This window comes from Lepus europaeus, chromosome 6 (assembly GCF_033115175.1).
Source record: "Lepus europaeus isolate LE1 chromosome 6, mLepTim1.pri, whole genome shotgun sequence".
NCBI lineage: Eukaryota > Metazoa > Chordata > Mammalia > Lagomorpha > Leporidae > Lepus > Lepus europaeus.
In genome coordinates, this window is record NC_084832.1 from 41,528,194 (window position 1) to 41,547,883 (window position 19,690).

General features: G+C 35.8%; 1 protein-coding gene across 1 annotated transcript in view; it reads left to right on the top strand.

The window, feature by feature from the left end:
- DACH1 (dachshund family transcription factor 1) overlaps window positions 1-19,690 on the top strand; it is a 435,821-nt gene that overhangs the window by 300,122 nt on the left and 116,009 nt on the right. Inside the window, exons 4-6 of the mRNA XM_062195305.1 lie at window positions 1,430-1,602; window positions 14,160-14,295; window positions 18,432-18,566. Coding sequence (XP_062051289.1) covers window positions 1,430-1,602; window positions 14,160-14,295; window positions 18,432-18,566 — 444 coding nt within the window. The remainder of the gene's footprint in view (window positions 1-1,429; window positions 1,603-14,159; window positions 14,296-18,431; window positions 18,567-19,690) is intronic.

A 19,690-nucleotide genomic window follows, 5' to 3' on the forward strand; every position in this document is an offset into this window, starting at 1 on the left:
AGTAAAGAGTTCAATAAATAGTATGAAGAAAAAAAACAATGTTCCTCAACATTCAAGACAAGGGCTGTAAACAAAGTGGGTAGTTTGTGTATGCAGAAGATTGTTCTTTAATTAATTGAATTTGAGGACATTTATAAATTGAAATGATTTATAAACACTTTCCAAAGAATAACTGTTAAAGTATTTTAAGATATATTTAAATCAAGACATTGCCACAAATATTGAAATCCAGACCTCCAAATGTATGATCTTGTTGTTGGTGCTATATTGCCACAATTGGAAATTTATGTTTATTTGAATAAAAATGAGATTCATAAACATCTAATCTTTTGCTTTGACATTATATTTATAAAGTGATTTTTGTATTCTCTGTATGTATTCTAGCCAAGCTGGACACTTAATGATTGCATTTTTGCCATTTGCTATGAAATTACGTACTCTAAATGGTGACTAGAATACTATTTACTACAAGGACAACTTTGCATTCTGTAACCATCAGTGTAGTTCGGTCCCAAGGAGTAACTAATTATCTAGTTTTGTAATAGATCCCACTTCATATTAAGTAGGTAGAAGTACAGTATTAGCGTAGATGCTACAATAGTTTACAGAAATATTTTTCAAAAATTTGGAACCTATCTAAGAAATAGAAAAATCAAAAGAAAAATAGTTCAGGAGAAATTTACTTACTTTTTCTGTATTTCCTTAAGAAATAAGTTTGCCAACTATTAAGTGTGACTCACTTCTTAAAAATCTCATTTCAAGTTAATTGTTGGAAGATCTGCAATAATATTGTATCCAAATAATTCATATTCATTCCCCACAGGCAGCAGTGATGGTTTTGGGGATAAGGAAGCACTATGCTCTTCCCCATCCCAGGGATCTCAGACTTCTGTTCCCCAACCCCACGTAGCTGGAGTGCAAAGCCTTCCAATTAGTCATCCTCTCACCATCTTCTGCAGAGTCACCTTCTACCAAAGGGCGTGAGGGCAGTTTTTAATTGCTAAAAATGGCAGTTTTCAACACAATTTCTATAATTATCAGGTAGTAAAATAAGAGACAATAAGAAGATAGCCTTTATTTAGATAACTGGTTGTGGTAAGTTAAAGAAGCCCTTTGTATTTTAAATACAATTTTAGGCTGCTCAGTAGAAAAATACAGCAATACTTGACCATTTGTAAAGCACATGAAGGGAAATATGACAAATGATGACACTAAACAGCTTAGCTATCAGTCTAATTTCCCTGAGTGATGATTGAGTATGACTGCATACAAAGAGGACAAATATTTTTGTTCTGATTGCCATTATTTGGACATTTTGAAATGTTTCCATGTTCAAGAATTTATGTCCTTAATGATTTTAATAAGTAAGCAATACTTTATAATTTTATTTATAGCAGAGCTCTGATGATGTCTGTGTATTTTTTTATAGGACTGGAACTTCCTTTTATGATGATGCCCCACCCTCTAATTCCTGTCAGCCTACCTCCAGCATCTGTCACCATGGCAATGAGCCAGATGAACCACCTCAGCACTATTGCAAATATGGCGGCAGCAGCACAAGTTCAGAGTCCCCCATCCAGAGTTGAGACTTCTGTTATTAAGGTAATTTTCTTACACAACTTGTTTTTTGCATGCTTATTCTAAACTACCATCTTGTAAATACATTTTTGTTATACTATGGGCAATTTCAACTCTAAAATGCTAAAAGTTAGTGAGTAGGTTATGTGAAAAAATTGTTTGTACGGAGTAGCCCCAAAGATACAATAGTTAGCCAGGACAGGATTATTTTACGTTCTCTATTGTGACTACTAAGATACAGACACCATAAGACAATAAATGATTTAGTTCATATTGTGTGTGTTCTTACATGTTTGGTTGTGTATGTGTGTGTTGTTAAGAGCCTATGGGCATAGAAAATTGGAAAGTTGAAAGGTTTAAATTCTACCACTTGCTAGCTGTGTCATACTATTTTATTCTCTTATTCTTTATCTTAGTCTTAATCTGTATTATTCCTTTCAACATCTAAAATATAGATAATAAAATGTGACTTTAAAACTAAAAGAAATAATAAAATGAAAAGATTTATAAATGACAAAAGCACTGTAAATGGAAGGCCAGTTAGTGTAATGTAAACTTTACATGTGAATATTTCACGGTTCTTCCCATTTCCATGTATATGTGTATGACATGTTCTCAGAAAGCTCATGGAAAATGTGTAGTATAAAAAAAAAACTAAGCATGGATTTCATATTTTTTGCACCAAAATAAGCTAACATTTTAATTCCATTATCCATGAGTTTTTTGAAGTTTCTTTTTGTGCCTTTGAATATATGTCTGTGTGTATGTATCTTTTTCACTTATATTGTTTTTATAATGTGTATTTAAATCAAACTATTGAATTGCCATTGTCAGATTGGCTAAGGAATAAGAAGCTAAAAAATTAAATTATCAAATTTTTACTAAATTTTAATTACTTACTTAAAAAGGCAGAGAGATCTCCCATCCCCTGGTTGACTCCACAGTGCCTGCAGTAGTCAGGTGTCAGACAGGCCAAAGTCAAGAAGGGCTAATTCAGTCTAGGGCCCCCTCTTGAGTAACAGGGACCCAAGGACTTGAGCCATCACCCGCTGCTTTCCACTCTGTGCATTAGCAGGAAGTCGCAATCGGAAGTGCAGCCAGGACACACACCCCGGGACTCTGATGCTGGTACAGGTGCCCGAGCGGCGGTTCAACTGCTGAGTTAGACATCCATCCCAGATTGTAAATTTTTAAACTAAATAGAAAATACTTTGTGCTGCATGATTCTTATATGGTATAATAATTACCTAAGTTTTTTCTGAATACAATACAGTTAAATTTAGAGTGTATTATACAAAAATTCCTGTTACTATTTACATACCATGTGAAATAATATGCATATAGTTTTTTTTTTTTTTCATATAATGTATACCAGCCCCTTCAATCACTCCTGAAGTGTCTTTACTGGAGGGAAAAATAGCAAAACATACTGCAGAAGACTTTATTCAAATACCAAAATCTTTTACTGGAGGAGAGGCCCACATTGTTACCAGCAAAGGAACTAGGAAGAAAACCTTTGAATATCTTCCTTATTCTAAATGACTTCAAAATTTGTCTTTTATGACTAGTTGATTTGTTAATAGGTATGTTATATTATTTATTTTAAGTTAATTTTTGGTAATATTTGTTACCTATACATTGACATTTGTATCATTTCACTGAAATTTTAGGTGACAAAAATGTTTTAATATAATAATATTTTAATTTAGGTGACAACGTAATATTGTAGGTGGTGGCTACATCAATAATACTGTAAAAGCTACTGTATATTAATTATAAGTTGTGATTATTCTCATTTTACAAATTGATAATAATAATTATTTTAAGGGCTCATCTCATAATATTGATAATATAGTTTGCACTTTCAAAGCCTGAGAAATTTTGTTAATATCTCAGTTAGGTATGATTTACATAAATGAATAAGGCAAACATATGACATAAGATCAGATTTTAGTGAAGCTCAGTTGGCTTTTGTAGAACTGCTGAAAGGCTCCTTTGCATCAGAGTGCTTTTCCTTGTGAAAGGGCTTCCCAGTATCTTCAAATTTGACACCGACAGGTAGGGTTTACAGAAAAACATTTCTAAAACCATGTTAGACTATTCTAATAATTTTAGGGACTTCAAGATTTCTACAAAATCTAAGAAAAATCAAGGACATGACCTCAGACAATAAGAGTGAGGAATAGGTTCTGTAGTAAGTCCTAAACACAGGAAGCTTTAAAAATTCATATAGGGGCCAGTGTTGTGGTGCAGCAAGTTAAGCTACCACCTGTGATGCCAGCATTTCCATTTGAGTGCCCGTTCAAGTCCTGGTTGCTACACTTGTGATCCAGCTCCCTGCTAATGCACCTGGAAAAGCAAATGGAAGATGACCCAAGTACTTGGTCCTCTGCCACCCACATGGGAGACTGGGAAGGAGTTCTAGATTACTGGCTTCAACCTGGCCCAGCTTACACTGTTGTGACCGTTTGGGGTGTGAACCAGCAGATGGAAGACCTCTCTCTGTTTCCCCCCCCCACCCCACACCCCCACTCTGTAATTTTGCCTTTCAAATAAATAATCTGTTTTTTTTAAGTTCATGTAAAAATGGAATTAAAAAACATTTCAATATAAAAATATTTTGAGGATTGAGCATTTGCCATATTGGTTTAGACTTATTTAAGGATGCTTGCTTCCCACGTGGGAGTGCCTGTGTTGGATCCCTAGCTCACACTTCATCTATACCTTGTTATGTGCACACTGGGAGAAGTGGAGCTGCCTCATGGAATTGAATGCCTGTCACCCACATGGGAAATCCAGATTGAATTCCTGACTCTTGCCTTTGAGGGAACAAGTGAATGGGAACTTCATCATCGTCCTCCTCCTCTTCCTCTTCTTCCTCTACCTCCTATTTCTCTTTTTCTCCTCTCCTTCCTTCTCTTGTTATTCTTCGTCCTTCCCCTCCTCCTCTTACTCTTCTTTTTTCTCCCTCTCCTGTTGCCTCTAGAAAATAATAATCCAAATACAGATTTTTCATAATGTGCATTTTCTATGATCTTTTTTGAAGCACATTTAGGGAGAATAGCTTAATTTTTTGTCTTCCCCTCCAAAAAAACAGTTGACTTCGGCCGGCGCCGTGGCTTAACAGGCTAATCCTCTACCTTGCGGCACTGGCACACCGGGTTCTAGTCCCGGTTGGGGCGCCGGATTCTGTCCTGGTTGCCCCTCTTCCAGGCCAGCTCTCTGCTATGGCCCGGGAAGGCAGTGGAGGATGGCCCAAGTGCTTGGGCCCTGCTCCCGCATGAGAGACCAGGAGAAGCACCTGGCTCCTGGCTTCGGATCAGTGCGATGCGCCAGCCGCAGCGGCCATTGGAGGGTGAACCAATGGCAAAGGAAGACCTTTCTCTCTGTCTCTCTCTCACTATCCACTCTACCTGTAAAAAAATAATAAATAATAATAAAAAAAACAGTTGACCTCTATGTTCTATCAAACAAAATTGGGCCCATGTTATTGACTTGAATAGAGCTTGCAAATTGTTTTACACAGGAAGATTCTTAGTATGAAGAACAATTGAATGTGGAATGTTAAATGCCAGAGATTTATCTTCATATGAAGGAATGATAAAACAATAAGAGAAATAGTATTTTTAAAGATTTATTTATTTACTTGAAAGTCAGAGTTACACAGAGAGAGAAGGAGAGGCAGAGAGAGAGTCTTCCATCCACTGGTTTACTCTCCAGATGGCCGCAAAGGCCAGAGCTGCTTCCATCCGAAGCCAGGAGCCAGGAGCTTCTTCAGGGTCTCCCATGTGGGTGCAGGAGCCCAAGGACTTGGGCCATCTTCTACTGCTTTCCCAGGCCACAGCAGAAAGCTGGATCGGAAGTGGAGCAGCCAGTAATAGAAACAGCGCCCAAATGGGATGCCAGCACTGCAGGCCATGGCCTTACCCATTCTGCCACAGCACCGGTCCCAAGAAATTGTCTTTAACGAGAAGACAGAAATGTGAGACATCTCCCATATTCTAGAATATGCCATTTACATCTTTTGAGAGTGATGAGAAGAATTCAGATTACAGTTCAACCCAAATGAGAATGTCGGAAGTATATGTAGGACAAAAGGGAAGTAAAAATATGACACTCAGAGTGACATATTTCAAGTGACATATTTCAAGTGTATCCTTGTTGTAACCTGTTTTTATGAAATAAATGTGTGCTAATAATTTTCTCCTTATTCACATTTTTTTAGCTTTCACTCCATTGATTTAGGGTCTGTCAATACTTTTGAGAATTAATAACCTAAACTATCTTATTAGCTATTTATGCCACACTTCCAAATTTTAAAAGGATAGGATAATTTTCTTTATTACCTTAAATTACTGAGTAGAATAAACTGTATTAATCAAGGGATCAATTCCTTTTGTCATTAGAGAGTTCGTTAATAGGTTGAAATGTTCTAATTGATTCTCTTTGAGTAGCATTCATCAAGTAACCAAATACCCCTGAATGAATCAATATTTTTCTCACTTTTCATTTAGGAAATTCACAAATGATATCATAAGGATTCTGACAAAAGGGTTCATATTGAAATTGAAGTAAAATTGAAAGGATTATGGAGGAGATTTCTTGGGTTTATATTTACTAGCCATGTGACCTTAAACAAATGATTTATTATCTGTATTGGTGTTCTGCATGATGATGGAAATGACAATATTATCTCATGAAGTTTTCATAAGGACTGAGTTAGTATATATAAAGTCTTGAGAAGTCTTTGCATACTGACATTACTTTCATCTTATCAGTGATGTTGTTTTCTCTCCATGTATTCATAGAATTTGCTCTAACAGTTTGCAATGATTCCAAGAAAAACTTCACAAAAGAAGGCTGTCAGTTCTACAGTGAGACCTCTGTCCCACACACATTCTCTTATTCAGCTCTTTCCACCTAACAAAAGCTTTGTACTTTTAACTAAGGACTTTTGTAGGTTGTGATTATAGTATACAAAGCAAGTTCTAAAATGCATCTGTAGATTTTTTTTTTCTTCAGAGGTAATATAGAATTGTTTTTGAGAAAACAGGCAACCTTCAAAATATTCTACACTGTTGAATAACCATGCTTCCCACCAAACAATAATAAAGTTTTCTGAGAATGAAGACTACAATAAGTGGCTAACTGACTGTGTGTGTATTGGGTGTGTGTGCTTGTGTGTGTGTGTATGTGAGAGAGAGAGAAACAGAGAGACTTTATGAGATTGTCATGTAAAAATTAATCACTGAAGAAGTTTTTTAAAATTTAATTTTCCTTTCTAATAATTTAAAAGCCAGTTTTAAAAATATTTTACTTATAAATAGGATTTTACTAGCATGAAGTAGAAAATTAAAAAAGATTATAAAAGGTTGAAGCAGACTGACTTAATTCTCAAGGTAGGTTAAAATCTTAGAGCAATGTGACATCGTATGCATTGAATTTGTTGTTAAGTTATAGAACAATTTATTCTTGGGATATAAAAATGGAAGAACTCTAAATATATGCATCACTCTTAGATTTATAAAATTTACAATTTTTTCACTGAGAACTATTTTTCTTGGATTTTGAAAAATAAATGTGAGAAGAGGATACTAATATGTGAAAGAAAAGTATTATAGCACAACTACTAAGGCTGTAGTGCATCAGTGTATTGCAACACAAGCATGGTGTAAATCCATGAATTCATAGTAATACTGAAAAATATCTTTGCTCACCTTTGTAGAGTTTTATGGGATTGATTATTTCAACAAAAACAATAACATTTTAAATAAAAGATAAATAGGTGCAAGAGATGAAGAATTTTTTCTGTCTTATATAAACTGAATGTATCTCAGCTATATAATTCATGAGGGGAGCTTTATAGTCATTGAAATCTTCTATCAAATAAATGAGTAAGGAATGATAGTATCATCACATTGCAAGTCCTAGTGCCCTGATGAATCAAGTACATGATCATCAACAGTGGCTGGCATCATAAAAGGTAACCAAGCAGACATTATGTGTTCCTGATGGAAGCATGAAACACATCCATGAAGTAATCTTTTTTTATAGACTTATTTATTTATTTAAAAGGCAGAGTGACAGATCAAAGCTAGAGAGAGTGAGAGAGAGAGAGAGAAAGAGAGAGTGAGAGAGAGAGGGAGGGAGGGAGGGAGAGAGAGAGAGAGAGAGAAAGAGATTCCATCTGCTGGCTCACCCCTCCAAATGGCCACAATGGCTAGCCTGCATCAGTCCAAAGTCAGGAGACTAGAACTACACCAGGGCTTCCCATGTGGGTGGTAGAGGACCAAGTGCTTGGGTCATCATCACTGCTTTTCCAGGCACATTATCAGGGAGATGGATCAAAAGCTGAATAGTCAGGACTTGAACCAGTGCTTTGATACAGGATGCTGGTGTCTCATATGGTGGCTTAAACTGCTGTGCCACAAAGTGGGTCTCTATGATGTAATCTGGCCCCCAAATTAAATTAAATCAAGCTTCTTGATCAAACTATGCAAGAAATTGAAGAAACAAAGGGACATACAGATAAGTAAGATCCATCAAGGGAACTCAGATGAGAGATTCATGGTGATGGTGGCCTCTCAGAAGGTACACTGTGTCTTCCTGGATGAGCAGTTGGCTGGCAACATTTGCCATGCAGATGGTGCTGCTAATCAGTGGCTGCACTGGCCATGACAGAATTTAGCATGGCCTCAGGTACCCCACCTCTTGGCTGTGGAAAAGAAGTTCTACCTTTTAAAAAAGGTGTCAGTATTTATTATTACACACAATGATTTTTAATTCCTGAGTCAAGATTTTATTTGCTGCTTAAAATAACTTTATATTACCAGGTAGTAATTGAAAAGTTACAAAGATACCTGAATTTTCATGTTAATGTGAGCAAAATAGAGTTGCTTGCAACCACCAAATAAGTTTTAAAAAAAACAATGGAAGAGAAGTTAAGTTTTTAAAGATTATACTCCTGAGTCCTAAATTTCACATTTAGCATTTTTCAGTATATTTTGAGTTTTACAATCAAAATAAATGCTAAAAGAGGTATAAGTAACCTTTTAAACTTCAGTTTAGGACTTTAAACAATGGACTTTTTTTTTTTTGACAGGCAGAGTGGACAGTGAGAGAGAGACAGGGAGAAAGGTCTTCCTTTGCCGTTGGTTCACCCTCCAATGGCCGCTGCGGTAGCGCACTGCGGCCGGCGCACCGCGCTGATCCGATGGCAGGAGCCAGGGGCTTATCCTGGTCTCCCTTGGGGTGCAGGGCCCAAGCACTTGGGCCATCCTCCACTGCACTCCCTGGCCACAGCAGAGAGCTGGCCTGGAAGAGGGGCAACCGGGACAGGATCAGTGCCCCGACCGGGACTAGAACCGGGTGTGCCGGCGCCGCAAGGCAGAGGATTAGCCTGTTGAGCCACGGCGCCGGCCAAACAATGGACTTTTAAGAATAGTTTTCTGGTCTTCAACCATGTGAGTTTATAGCATCATTTACTATGTCTCTTAGAGGTACTTTTTAGGCTGGTGCCACGGCTCAATAGGCTAATCCTCCACCTGCGGTGCCGGCATACCAGGTTCTAGTCCCGGTCAGGGCGCCAGATTCTGTCCCGGTTGCCCCTCTTCCAGGCCAGCTCTCTGCTATGGCCCGGGAGTGCAGTGGAGGATGGCCCAAGTGCTTGGGCCCTGCACCCGCATGGGAGACCAAGAGAAGCACCTGGCTCCTGGCTTCGGATCAGCACGATGCACCGGCCGCAGCGGCCATTGGAGGGTGAACCAACAGCAAAAAGGAAGACCCTTCTCTCTGTCTCTCTCTCTCTCACTGTCCACTCTTGAATACAGAATCCCAGTGCTACTATAAATCTTCTTTGCACATTTTTCGAAAGTAAGGGAGTTTGAATTTCATACATAATCAGTGTTAATGATTCTGCAACTTACTTACAATATTTGCAAACTTATGATATGTGCTCCATTGGGAAAGAAGTTTTTTCAGTATTTCTTACTTAGATATAGTCAGAGTGTAACATCTTCCTGACACAGTAGGTGTTCATTAAATTCTCTTCGAATTATTGGGTTTAAGTCTAGGTTGTCTGGAGGCCCAGAAGTTTTGCTTATGTACATTTTGCAAATTGAAAGCTGTATCAAAATAGCATATTTAATGTTAAAATGTCTGTCCCCCTACTTGATGCTATGTCTGCTACGGATTCTAACTGGAAAACAGATAAGAAAGCAGAATGAATGAAGGATAAATGAAATAATCTTTGGGTAAAAGGGGTTGTGATTATGTATACTTGCTCTAATAAAATATTTTAAATTGGTAGACTATGCACTTTTGTGGTAGAGAGGAGATAGCTGAGTTAATACAATTTTGAAATGTTTAATCACATATGAGCAATACTAAACATTTTATAATTTTTATTTTAAAATATTATAGGACTTTGGCTTTGAATCCCTCTTTGCTTCTGAGTTAGAGACCATTATTTCTTGTTCTACTTAGAGGCACTAAAAGCAACCTTTCCTTTATTGTTATTCTGTTACCATTAGTTTATTAGTATGACCTTTTTTTCTATCAAAGAATACTCCTCTTAAATTTTCATTTATTATAGTGGTGAGTTTTATAAAGATGGAACATTGCAAAAGATTGTGTTTTATTGATTGCTGGAGTTGATGCAGGACTGTAAAGCAATGTGTTGAAGTATTAAATTAAATATTCTTCATCCCTGTCATACTTCAGGCACATCTTGGAGGTTAAAGTGTATTACACAAATGAAATGATAAATTCAGCGTACATAGTTTCCCTATAGACATCGAACTACTTCTTTCTTAGTATGTCCGAATAAAACTCATTATCTATTTTGTTTCACTAATAATTATAAGATTCTCTCCTAAGCAATTCTTTACTGTCTACATTATTCTCTATCTTATGGAATACTCTGGAAAGGCAAGCATATAAATCCGATAAAATAATTAAGCTGTTGAAATAAATTAATTTATTGTGCAACAATGTATTCAACTCTTACTTGCTCAATGGATTTTGCTTTAATGAAATTCTTCAAAGAACAATACATCATGTTAAACGATTGAAATTATACATTAAGTGAAATGGCTGAATATGTTGTGTATCTCAATTTATAGAAAGTTTCAATTGAATAATTAATCTTTTGAATTATAAAAATTTGCATAAATTAGTGTTTTCTTCAAATAAAAGTATTAAATATTGTCCTCTCGTTCTTTGTTCTTAAACACAAAAATACAATTAAAGTAAGCTGAAGCTAAGTTAAATACTATAATCTTACCTATGCTTAAAGGCATGTCACATTAAGATTTTACATAATTGATTTCTAAAAAAAAATTATTTATTTGAGAGGCACAGAGATGGGGGTTTGGAGGTAGACAGAGAGGAGAGAGAGAGAGGGAGAGAAGAAGAGAGAGAGAGACAGAGAGAGAGAGAGAGAGAGAGAGAGATGGAGAGAGCTTCCCTTCTGCTAGCTCACTGCCTAAATGTCCACAACAGCCTCAGCTCGAACTGACTGAAACCAGGAACTTGGAACTCAATCAAGGTCTCCCACATGGGTGCCAGGAACCCAAGTATTTGAGCCATCACTCTTGCCTCTTAGGGTGTGTATTAGTAGGAAGCTGGGGTGGAGAATAGTTGGGACTCATACTAACTGTGGGACAGTGAGATGCAGGCATCTCAGGTGGCTGCTGAACTAGGCAAAATATCTGCCCTGCAAAATGCTTTTAGAGAAATTGCCTTAATTCAAGATTCCATTTTATCTTTTTGTCAAAATGCATTACATTGTAAGTAAGATTACTAACATAATTATTAAGAAAAATTCTAAAATGTATTGATAGATAAACATTGATATGAGTGACTTTTTGAAAAAAGGAATGCTTTTTTGAAAACTATAAAAATAAATAGTAATACCGTTTCTCAGATACAATGTATTTCTTTTTAATCTACATGTTAATAATAAATGTATCAGGATTTAGCTTTAAAGTTTAGAAAACCTATGTGCCTATGTATCAGAATTTCAAGAAATTCAAGTTCTACCCTTTGGTGAATCTCTGGCCCTGTATACAAATAATTACAGTATAGCTTATAAATTGACTTATACAGGTATTAAAATAGTTCTATAAAAGTAAGTATAAAAAGGGGGCAGTGTTGTGGTGTATCAGATTAAGTTAAACTTGCAATGTTAGCATCCCATGATGGCACTAGTTTGAGTCCCCTGCTAATGCATCCGGAAAAGGAGCAGAAGAGGTTCAAGTACTTGGGCCCCTGCCACCCACATGGGAAACCTGGATGGACTTCCAGCCTCCTGGCTTCAGCCTTTCTCAGTCCTTTGTATTGCAGTCATTTGTGGAGTGAGCCAGCAGATGGAAGTGCGCTCACTCTCTCTCTCTCTCTCTCTCTCTCTCTCTTTCTCCCCCTTTTAAATAAACAAATCTTTTTAAAAATTTCTATTATACATACTCTGTAGCAAATACATAAATACTCTGAAAGGAATATAGAATCTAACTTTTCAATGCTATGAGTCTTATTGAAAAACTCCTTTGTAGTTTACAAGAGGGATGAATGCTGAAAAAAAAGTTTTTAATTCCAATTGCTTTTAAGTTATAATTACAAGATATTAAGTAACTTTTGGCATCCAGATGTGGATTTCTGGTCTTTTTAATCATATATGTGTTTACTTCTTAAAAATTGAGGACATTTGTTTGCTATGTGGACCAAAGAACTTAGACATGTTAAAAGCATACTATGCTTCATTTATTTAGTTTGCAAAATCACTGATAGTGTGTTCATTTTTCATCTTATCTGAGACACAGATTTCAAAAGAGCCTAATCTACATTGTGTGCTTTTAAATGCTTTCTTTAGTATCCTGTAGTACCATTAACTTCTTTGCGAAAACGCATTTTAAATTTCAGTATCTGGGGCTATGTGGCTGTCTCCCTCCCTCACAGTTTTCTCTCCATCTCCGATAGTCATTTTCCCATTTACAGTGCTTGGAGTGTAGCTTCAAATACCTTTAGTTGGAAAATATGTTGTCTGTAGGTTACATTTATCTAAATATCAGTTTTGCTATTTGCATAAAATGGAGCACATGATTTTTAAACTCTGATCTATTAAGGTAAAAGGCAATTGTTGTGATAGAATAGTTGCAACAGATTTGTCCTTTGGGAGCTTTTATTGTCCTTTGCACAGTCCCATCCACACATTATAAACCAGTCCACAAGTTCCTCAAGTTAAAACAACTGTCATTAGAAGACTAATATGCACAATAGCTTTTGATAGTAGAATTTAGCAGGCCATTTTCTTTTTCTTTTATAATATTATTTGATCATGTACATTTTTGTCAAAAAGGTTCCTATAATAGGACTATTTTTTATCCCATGTAGTAAATGTTGAGAAACCATTTTATGAAATAAATTTTGGAGACAATCTGGCCATTTTCCATGCATGTATTCATTTATTTGTCATGCTTCTCAAAATGAAGCTTTAGTATACCAGCTGAATATATGTATTCACAGTGTAGAACCTTGAAAACTTAAGAGAGTTTGATGCAAGAGATGTTCAATCTTGGTTGCACATTAAAATCACATGAAGTGTTTAAAAATTCTTAGTCTGAACCACATGTCAGATATACAGTATTATTTTCCGAGGGCTGCTGTAACAAAGAACCACACATTGGGTGGCTTAAGACAATAGAAATTTATTTGCTCCCATTTCTGGACTCTAGAAGTCCAAAATGAAGTCAAAATAAATATGTCCCCTCTGACATTCCAGGTTGAATTCTGCCTTGACCCTCTGTAGCTTCTGGTGGTGGCTAACAACCTGTGGCATCCTTTGGTTGCAGCTGCTAACTCCAATCTCTGCTTCCATCTTCACTTGACATATTCTCTTATATCTATCTTCACAAAAAATTCTTATAAGGATACTTAGTCATATTGGAGTAAGAATTCACCCTGTTCTACTGTGACCTCATTTTAATTTGTAACAACTAATAGTACTAGAACAAAACAAAAATACTAAAATGGATAAAGTATTACATTGTAGATCAACAGTCAGGACAAGAGCTGATCAAGTCACTGTTTCTCATAGTGTCCATTTCACTTCAACATGTTTCCCCTTTTGTGCTCAGTTAGTTGTCACCGATCAGGGAGAACTTATGATATTTGTCCCTTTGGGACTGGCTTAATTCACTCAGCATAATGTTTCACAGATTCCTCCATCTTGTTGCAAATGACAGGATTTCATTGTTTTTTACTGCTGTATAGTATTCTATAGAGTACATGTCCCATAATTTCTTTATCCAGTCTACATGGAACCTTCTCTAGGATTGACCACATACTAGGCCATAAAGCAAGTCTCAGCAAATTCAAAAGAATTAGAATCATACGATGCAGCTTCTCAGACCATAGAGGAATGGTTTTGCTCAAAATAAAAGATGTATTTACTGAATCAGTTAAACGCTGATGAAATAGTATATCACTCTTCATGTTCTATTTTATTAAGAAAAATAAATAACTTTAATGTGAATGTCCAATGTATTTCCTTCTTTTCTACTCCCTCCCCTGCCATGGTGGTGTAGGAACGTGTTCCTGACAGCCCTTCTCCTGCTCCCTCTCTGGAGGAGGGCCGAAGGCCTGGCAGTCACCCATCATCACATCGCAGCAGCAGCGTGTCCAGCTCCCCAGCACGAACCGAGAGCTCTTCCGACAGAATCCGTAGGTCTCATGCTTTTACTTGTCACCATTTTCAACTTTATTAGGTGCAGCTGGCTTTTCTAATCAAAATGCCCTCATTCCAAATAGATCTCAGATGTATCATGTTCTGAAGCTATGTAGCAATAGCCATCTCTCAAAATTATGTTTCCCAGTTTGCAATATCATGAAGTATGATACTACATTAACAGGTTCTGATAAAACTCCCTCTCTTTGATGCTGCACATAAAGATTTGAGCTTTGAAACACAGACGGTAAGGAACCTTCTAGAGCAGTATCTGAGGTAAACAACCATTCTCAAACATTTAGTGTCCCAGTATAGTCTCAATGGACTTCATTCCTATGATGCCACCTTTGTCAATTTTGTAATTCACTGGTTTTTAAAATACATCATTGTATCAATGAACATATTCACAAGTGAAATAAAATAAATGAAATTCAAAACAATAGATTTTTTAAATAATATATTTAAATAACATATTCAAATGAATAATGAATCAAAGAATTTGAAGTTAGCGAAAATTTAGGATTTGAGTCAGTATCAATCAATAATACATATTGTAATATATTTTGTTTAAATTTTAAAAGCTGGAATGTATTTTATTTCCTCACATTTTCCACAATGTTTAATCTTCATCCTCATGAAAAGAAAATTAAGATTAAAGTTAAAATGCCGTTCAGTTAGCAGATGATTTTTTTGTCTGTATAAGAATCTAAGATGGTTTTTTAATAAAATGAATGTACTAAAAAAGACTAGCTAGGCGGATAACATCGATACACACTGTATTATTTCCAGGGCTTAGTTATTATTTTATGAAATCATATTTATAGTATAGGCTTCATCTCATTTCACAAAATTTATTGGAGTTATTTGAGAATGTTTTCATTACAGAAAAACATTTCTAGAAAGTGTCTTTACAGGTTATAAAGGAATACTCACATAAAGCAAATATATTATTCTTCATCTGGGAGCTATTGGAAAGGATAACTTAAATATTAGGTTGAAAATATGTAACATAATTATAAATGAAAATGATCAATTATTCTCAGTCACATAGTTTAATATAATACTAAATGTAAACATTTGTCCTGTCTAAAATGTATTTCCTTAATTTTATGAAATGATTGTAGCTATTTATAAAATGTATGTATAATGTGATAACTGTTCCCAAACAAATAGTAACTCCAAGGTTGGCAAACATCAGCTCCCACTACTTCAAAGCGCTTTCCAAAAAAAGTATATTTCATATGTTTTTTGCTATGCTGATATTAGAATAAAAATTAATGATGAATATAGCTTTATTTATTTATTATTTGAAAGGCAGAGTTACACAGAGGCAGAGGTAGACAGAGAGAGAGAGGTCTTCCATACGCTAGTTCACTCCCCAAGTGGCCACAATGGCCAGAGCTAGGCCGATCTGACGCTAGGAGCCAGGAGCCTCCTCCAGGTCTCCCATGTGGATGCAGGAGCCCAAGGACTTGGGCCATCCTCCACTGCTTTCCCAGGCTACAGCAGAGAGCTGGTCATAATTGAAGCAGCTGGGGCTCGAACTGGCACCCATATGGGATGCCAGCACTGCAGATGGTGGCGTTACCCACTATGCCACAGTGCCAGCCCCTATAGGTTTAATTTCTAATGTTCTTATAAGTTATTGTCATTGGATGGTTACCATCCTCCTAGAAGGGATTTTTTTCATAGTATTGCAATGGAGAAGATTTTATAGTTTGTTATGAATCCATATTATTTTATTAATGATTATATACTTTTTTATTCTTGATAGAAATAGAGGAGAAATTTTTGTATATTTGGATTACCATAACTGTAAACAGTACACATATACATATATATACATATATACATATATTATAAAGGTACATAGTTATTTTAATATGTCATTCAAAAACAATTGTTAGACTAACAAAATTTTCAAAAATAAAATAATTCTTGCATGTTTGTTACCCAGTTCACTCACTCAATCAGCCAGTCAGTCTCAGTGAAGGAGATAGGTCTAAAAAGACCTATCAACTACTGTCACCATTATGAACAAAATACTTGACTCCTCAAATACTTAATTGTTTATTTTCAATAAAGAGGAATTTTTTTACATAACTACAAAACAGTGATCAACATCAGAATTATTACCTCAACATAGACCTTGTTCAACTTTCACAAAAAATTTCCACTAAATTTTTAAAATTATGTTCATCTTATATGAAAGGAAGAGAGAGGCCAAGAGATTTTCCATCCACTGGTTCACTCCCTAAATGCCCACAGTCGTGATGTGGTTGGCAGATACGTTAAGTACTGAAGTCATCACCTACTGACTCCCAGGGTGCACATAGCAGGAAACTGGAATCGGAAATGTAATCAGGACCTGAACCCAGACTTTCTAATATATGATGCTGGCATATTGAAAGCCCGCACCTCCATTGTTTTTAATAATAACATATTTTTCTTTCCTGGTCCGGAAGATAATACAGGATCCCATTTTTTACAATTAGTTGTATCCAACAATTTCCTCAGTTTCCCAGTTTTGTCTTTAAGCACCTTAACACTTTTAAGGGGTACTGTCCATTACCTTGGATTTTTTTTTTTTAATATTTTTCTCATGATTGGACATAGGCTATAGTTTTTTGTATCCTTCTCAAGGAAAAATTTCAGGAGACAAATGAGAGTTTTGCAATACTGATGATAATTCTATTTTTTTGTTAGGGTGGAAACTATCAAATTTTTTTAACCTTTGTAGATATTTAGTAGCTTGTGCACATGTATCTTATACTATATAGCTCTCCTATTCTTTGTTATATTTTATTTTAGAAGCATCCATTGGGGGCTGGAGCCATGGCTCATTTGGTTAATCCTATGACTGCAGTGCCGCCATCCCATATGGGTGCCGGGTTCTAGTCCCAGTTGCTCCTCTTCCAGTCCAGCTCTCTGCTGTGGTCTGGGAAGGCAGTGGAGGGTGGCCCAAATGCTTGGGCACCTGCACCCACATGGGAGACCAGGAAAAAGCACCTGGCTCCTGGCTTCGGATCAGCGCAGTGCGCTGGCCGTGGCAGCCATTTGGGGGGTGAACCAATGGAAGGAAGACCTTTCTCTCCCCCCCCCCCTGTCTAACTCTATCTGTTAAATAAAAAAATAAAAAAAAGAAGTATCCATTGGTCCCTGAAGCAATTATTAATTATGGTGGTAATGAGGCTGGCACTGTGGAGAACTGATAAAGCCAACACCTGCAGTGCCGTCATTCCATGTGGCAGTCAGTTCAAGTCTCAGCTGCTCTACTTCTGATTGAGCTTTCTGCTATGGCCTGGGAAAGCAGAAGAAGATGGCCCAAGTCTTTGGGCCCCTTCACCCATGTGGGAGACCTGATGAAGCTCATGGCTTTTGGATAGGCCCAGCTCTGGCCATTGTAGCCATTTGGGGAGTGAACCAGCAGATGGAAGATCTCTCTCTTTCTCTCTGCCTCTTCCTTTGCCTTTCTGTAACTCTGCCTCAAATAAATAAATAAATATTTTAAAAAATAATGGTGGTAGCCAACTGGTAATTCCTAATATATTCTTATGATATTTAGAAACCGTTTTTCTACAGAAAAGGATACTTCTTCATCAATTTTTGCACAAAACCAGTTTTTTATAGGGCATTCATTTAGTAAACATACAGGTTGCAAAAACTATGAAAGTGATCATCATTGTTAACAATTGTGAAAGATTTATCGTTATGGTAGTAACAGATTACTATTACTTATTGTTTTAAAATTATTCAATAGATAATACTTCATCAATTTTATTTTCAAGTTTGATTTCAAAGCAAATTTTTATAGAAATGGTTTGATATTAATGACACTGTGTTTCATTGACTACAATCAAATATTACTATTTAATTTGTGATTAGAGTGGCATAACTTGGAAAACTATATTTGCCCTATCATTCTTCTACAATATTATTTACTATGTTTTAACATCATAGTGTTAAAAATACATATTCATAAATCTTTGCAGGGTTTTCAGGGATAGATTATAATTGTAAAGTTAGACCACTACATTTTTTTTTTACTTTTGAGTCCAAGAGTTCAGCAGATTTGTTTGAACTTGTATGGTATGGTGTTTTTGTGTCTGTTCATTTGCTTTGTTCTGAACAGCTGTGCATCAGAATGGGTTGTCCATGAACCAGATGCTGATGGGTTTATCACCAAATGTACTACCTGGTCCAAAAGAGGGAGATCTGGCTGGCCATGACATGGGACATGATTCGAAAAGGATGCATATTGATAAAGGTAATGGATGACTATATGACCCTTTTTTTTCTGCTCAATACATTGACTAGATTTTAATCACAGAATGAGGCATATTTCTACATCATGTAAAAGCATCTGAAAGCCTACAGTATTGAGTAAAAATTAAGCCTTGTCAGCAAAAATGAAGTATGAGTGAAGACTTCTGCTTTCCTCTATGTACAGGTAGGTGAGAATTCAATTCCCGGTACATTTTAAACAGAAGAGAATTGTTTTTCCTAATTGTTAATGTTTGTAACTCTGGGTCTGCTCTTTTTCTTTTGCGGTGCCTTCAGGGCCATTTTCACTTTGCTTAGAGCAATAGAAAAACAGTTTAGAAAATATTATTGTTAAGTTTTGTTTAGATTAAAAGACTCATGGTCATTGAATCATGAAGACAATGGAAGTAAATCTCATCACTTAATTTACAAGGTAGTTGTGTCCAAAGTATATTTGACAAATAACAAAGCCAAGACTGTGAGAACTGCAAAAACTCCCTTCTTATATTTGATGGTATCAACCCAACCCATTTACATGTATATCTTCTACCTCACTGAATGAAATACTTTCATAGAGTCATTGAAATATTGTTTTAGTGTGCATATTAAAATTTATACTGGTAGATATAAATATATGTTTTCAAATTATAAATTTTGAATTATGAATATGGGAACCTTCTCTTTTTAATTTAAAATTACTATTTGCAAATTGTATAGACTGAATACTTTGCCTAATTTTTCTAAATATTGGTGTTATAAACACGAATTATTTCTTTGAAAAACATACTTACCAAAGACACAATTGATTGGCTGACAAAGTAGAAAATAAAACTGGCTAATAATTAATTAATCAAATAGAAGTACTCAAAGATATTATATATGAGACAGTTTTTCTTCCAATGAAGTTTATTATAGAAAAGTAAAAATAGGTACATGAAGCATAAAAACATGTTCTAAGGGAACAATATTTCTACAAATTGGATTATCTGAACTATGCAATTTCAATGAGAAAATGACTATACTCTTTGGGTGAAAACATGTTAAAGTCTAGGACTATTTGAGAAATATCAGTACTCAGGTAAGTATTTTGAAGTATTTTGAAATTTGATTTCAAATGTTATCACTAAT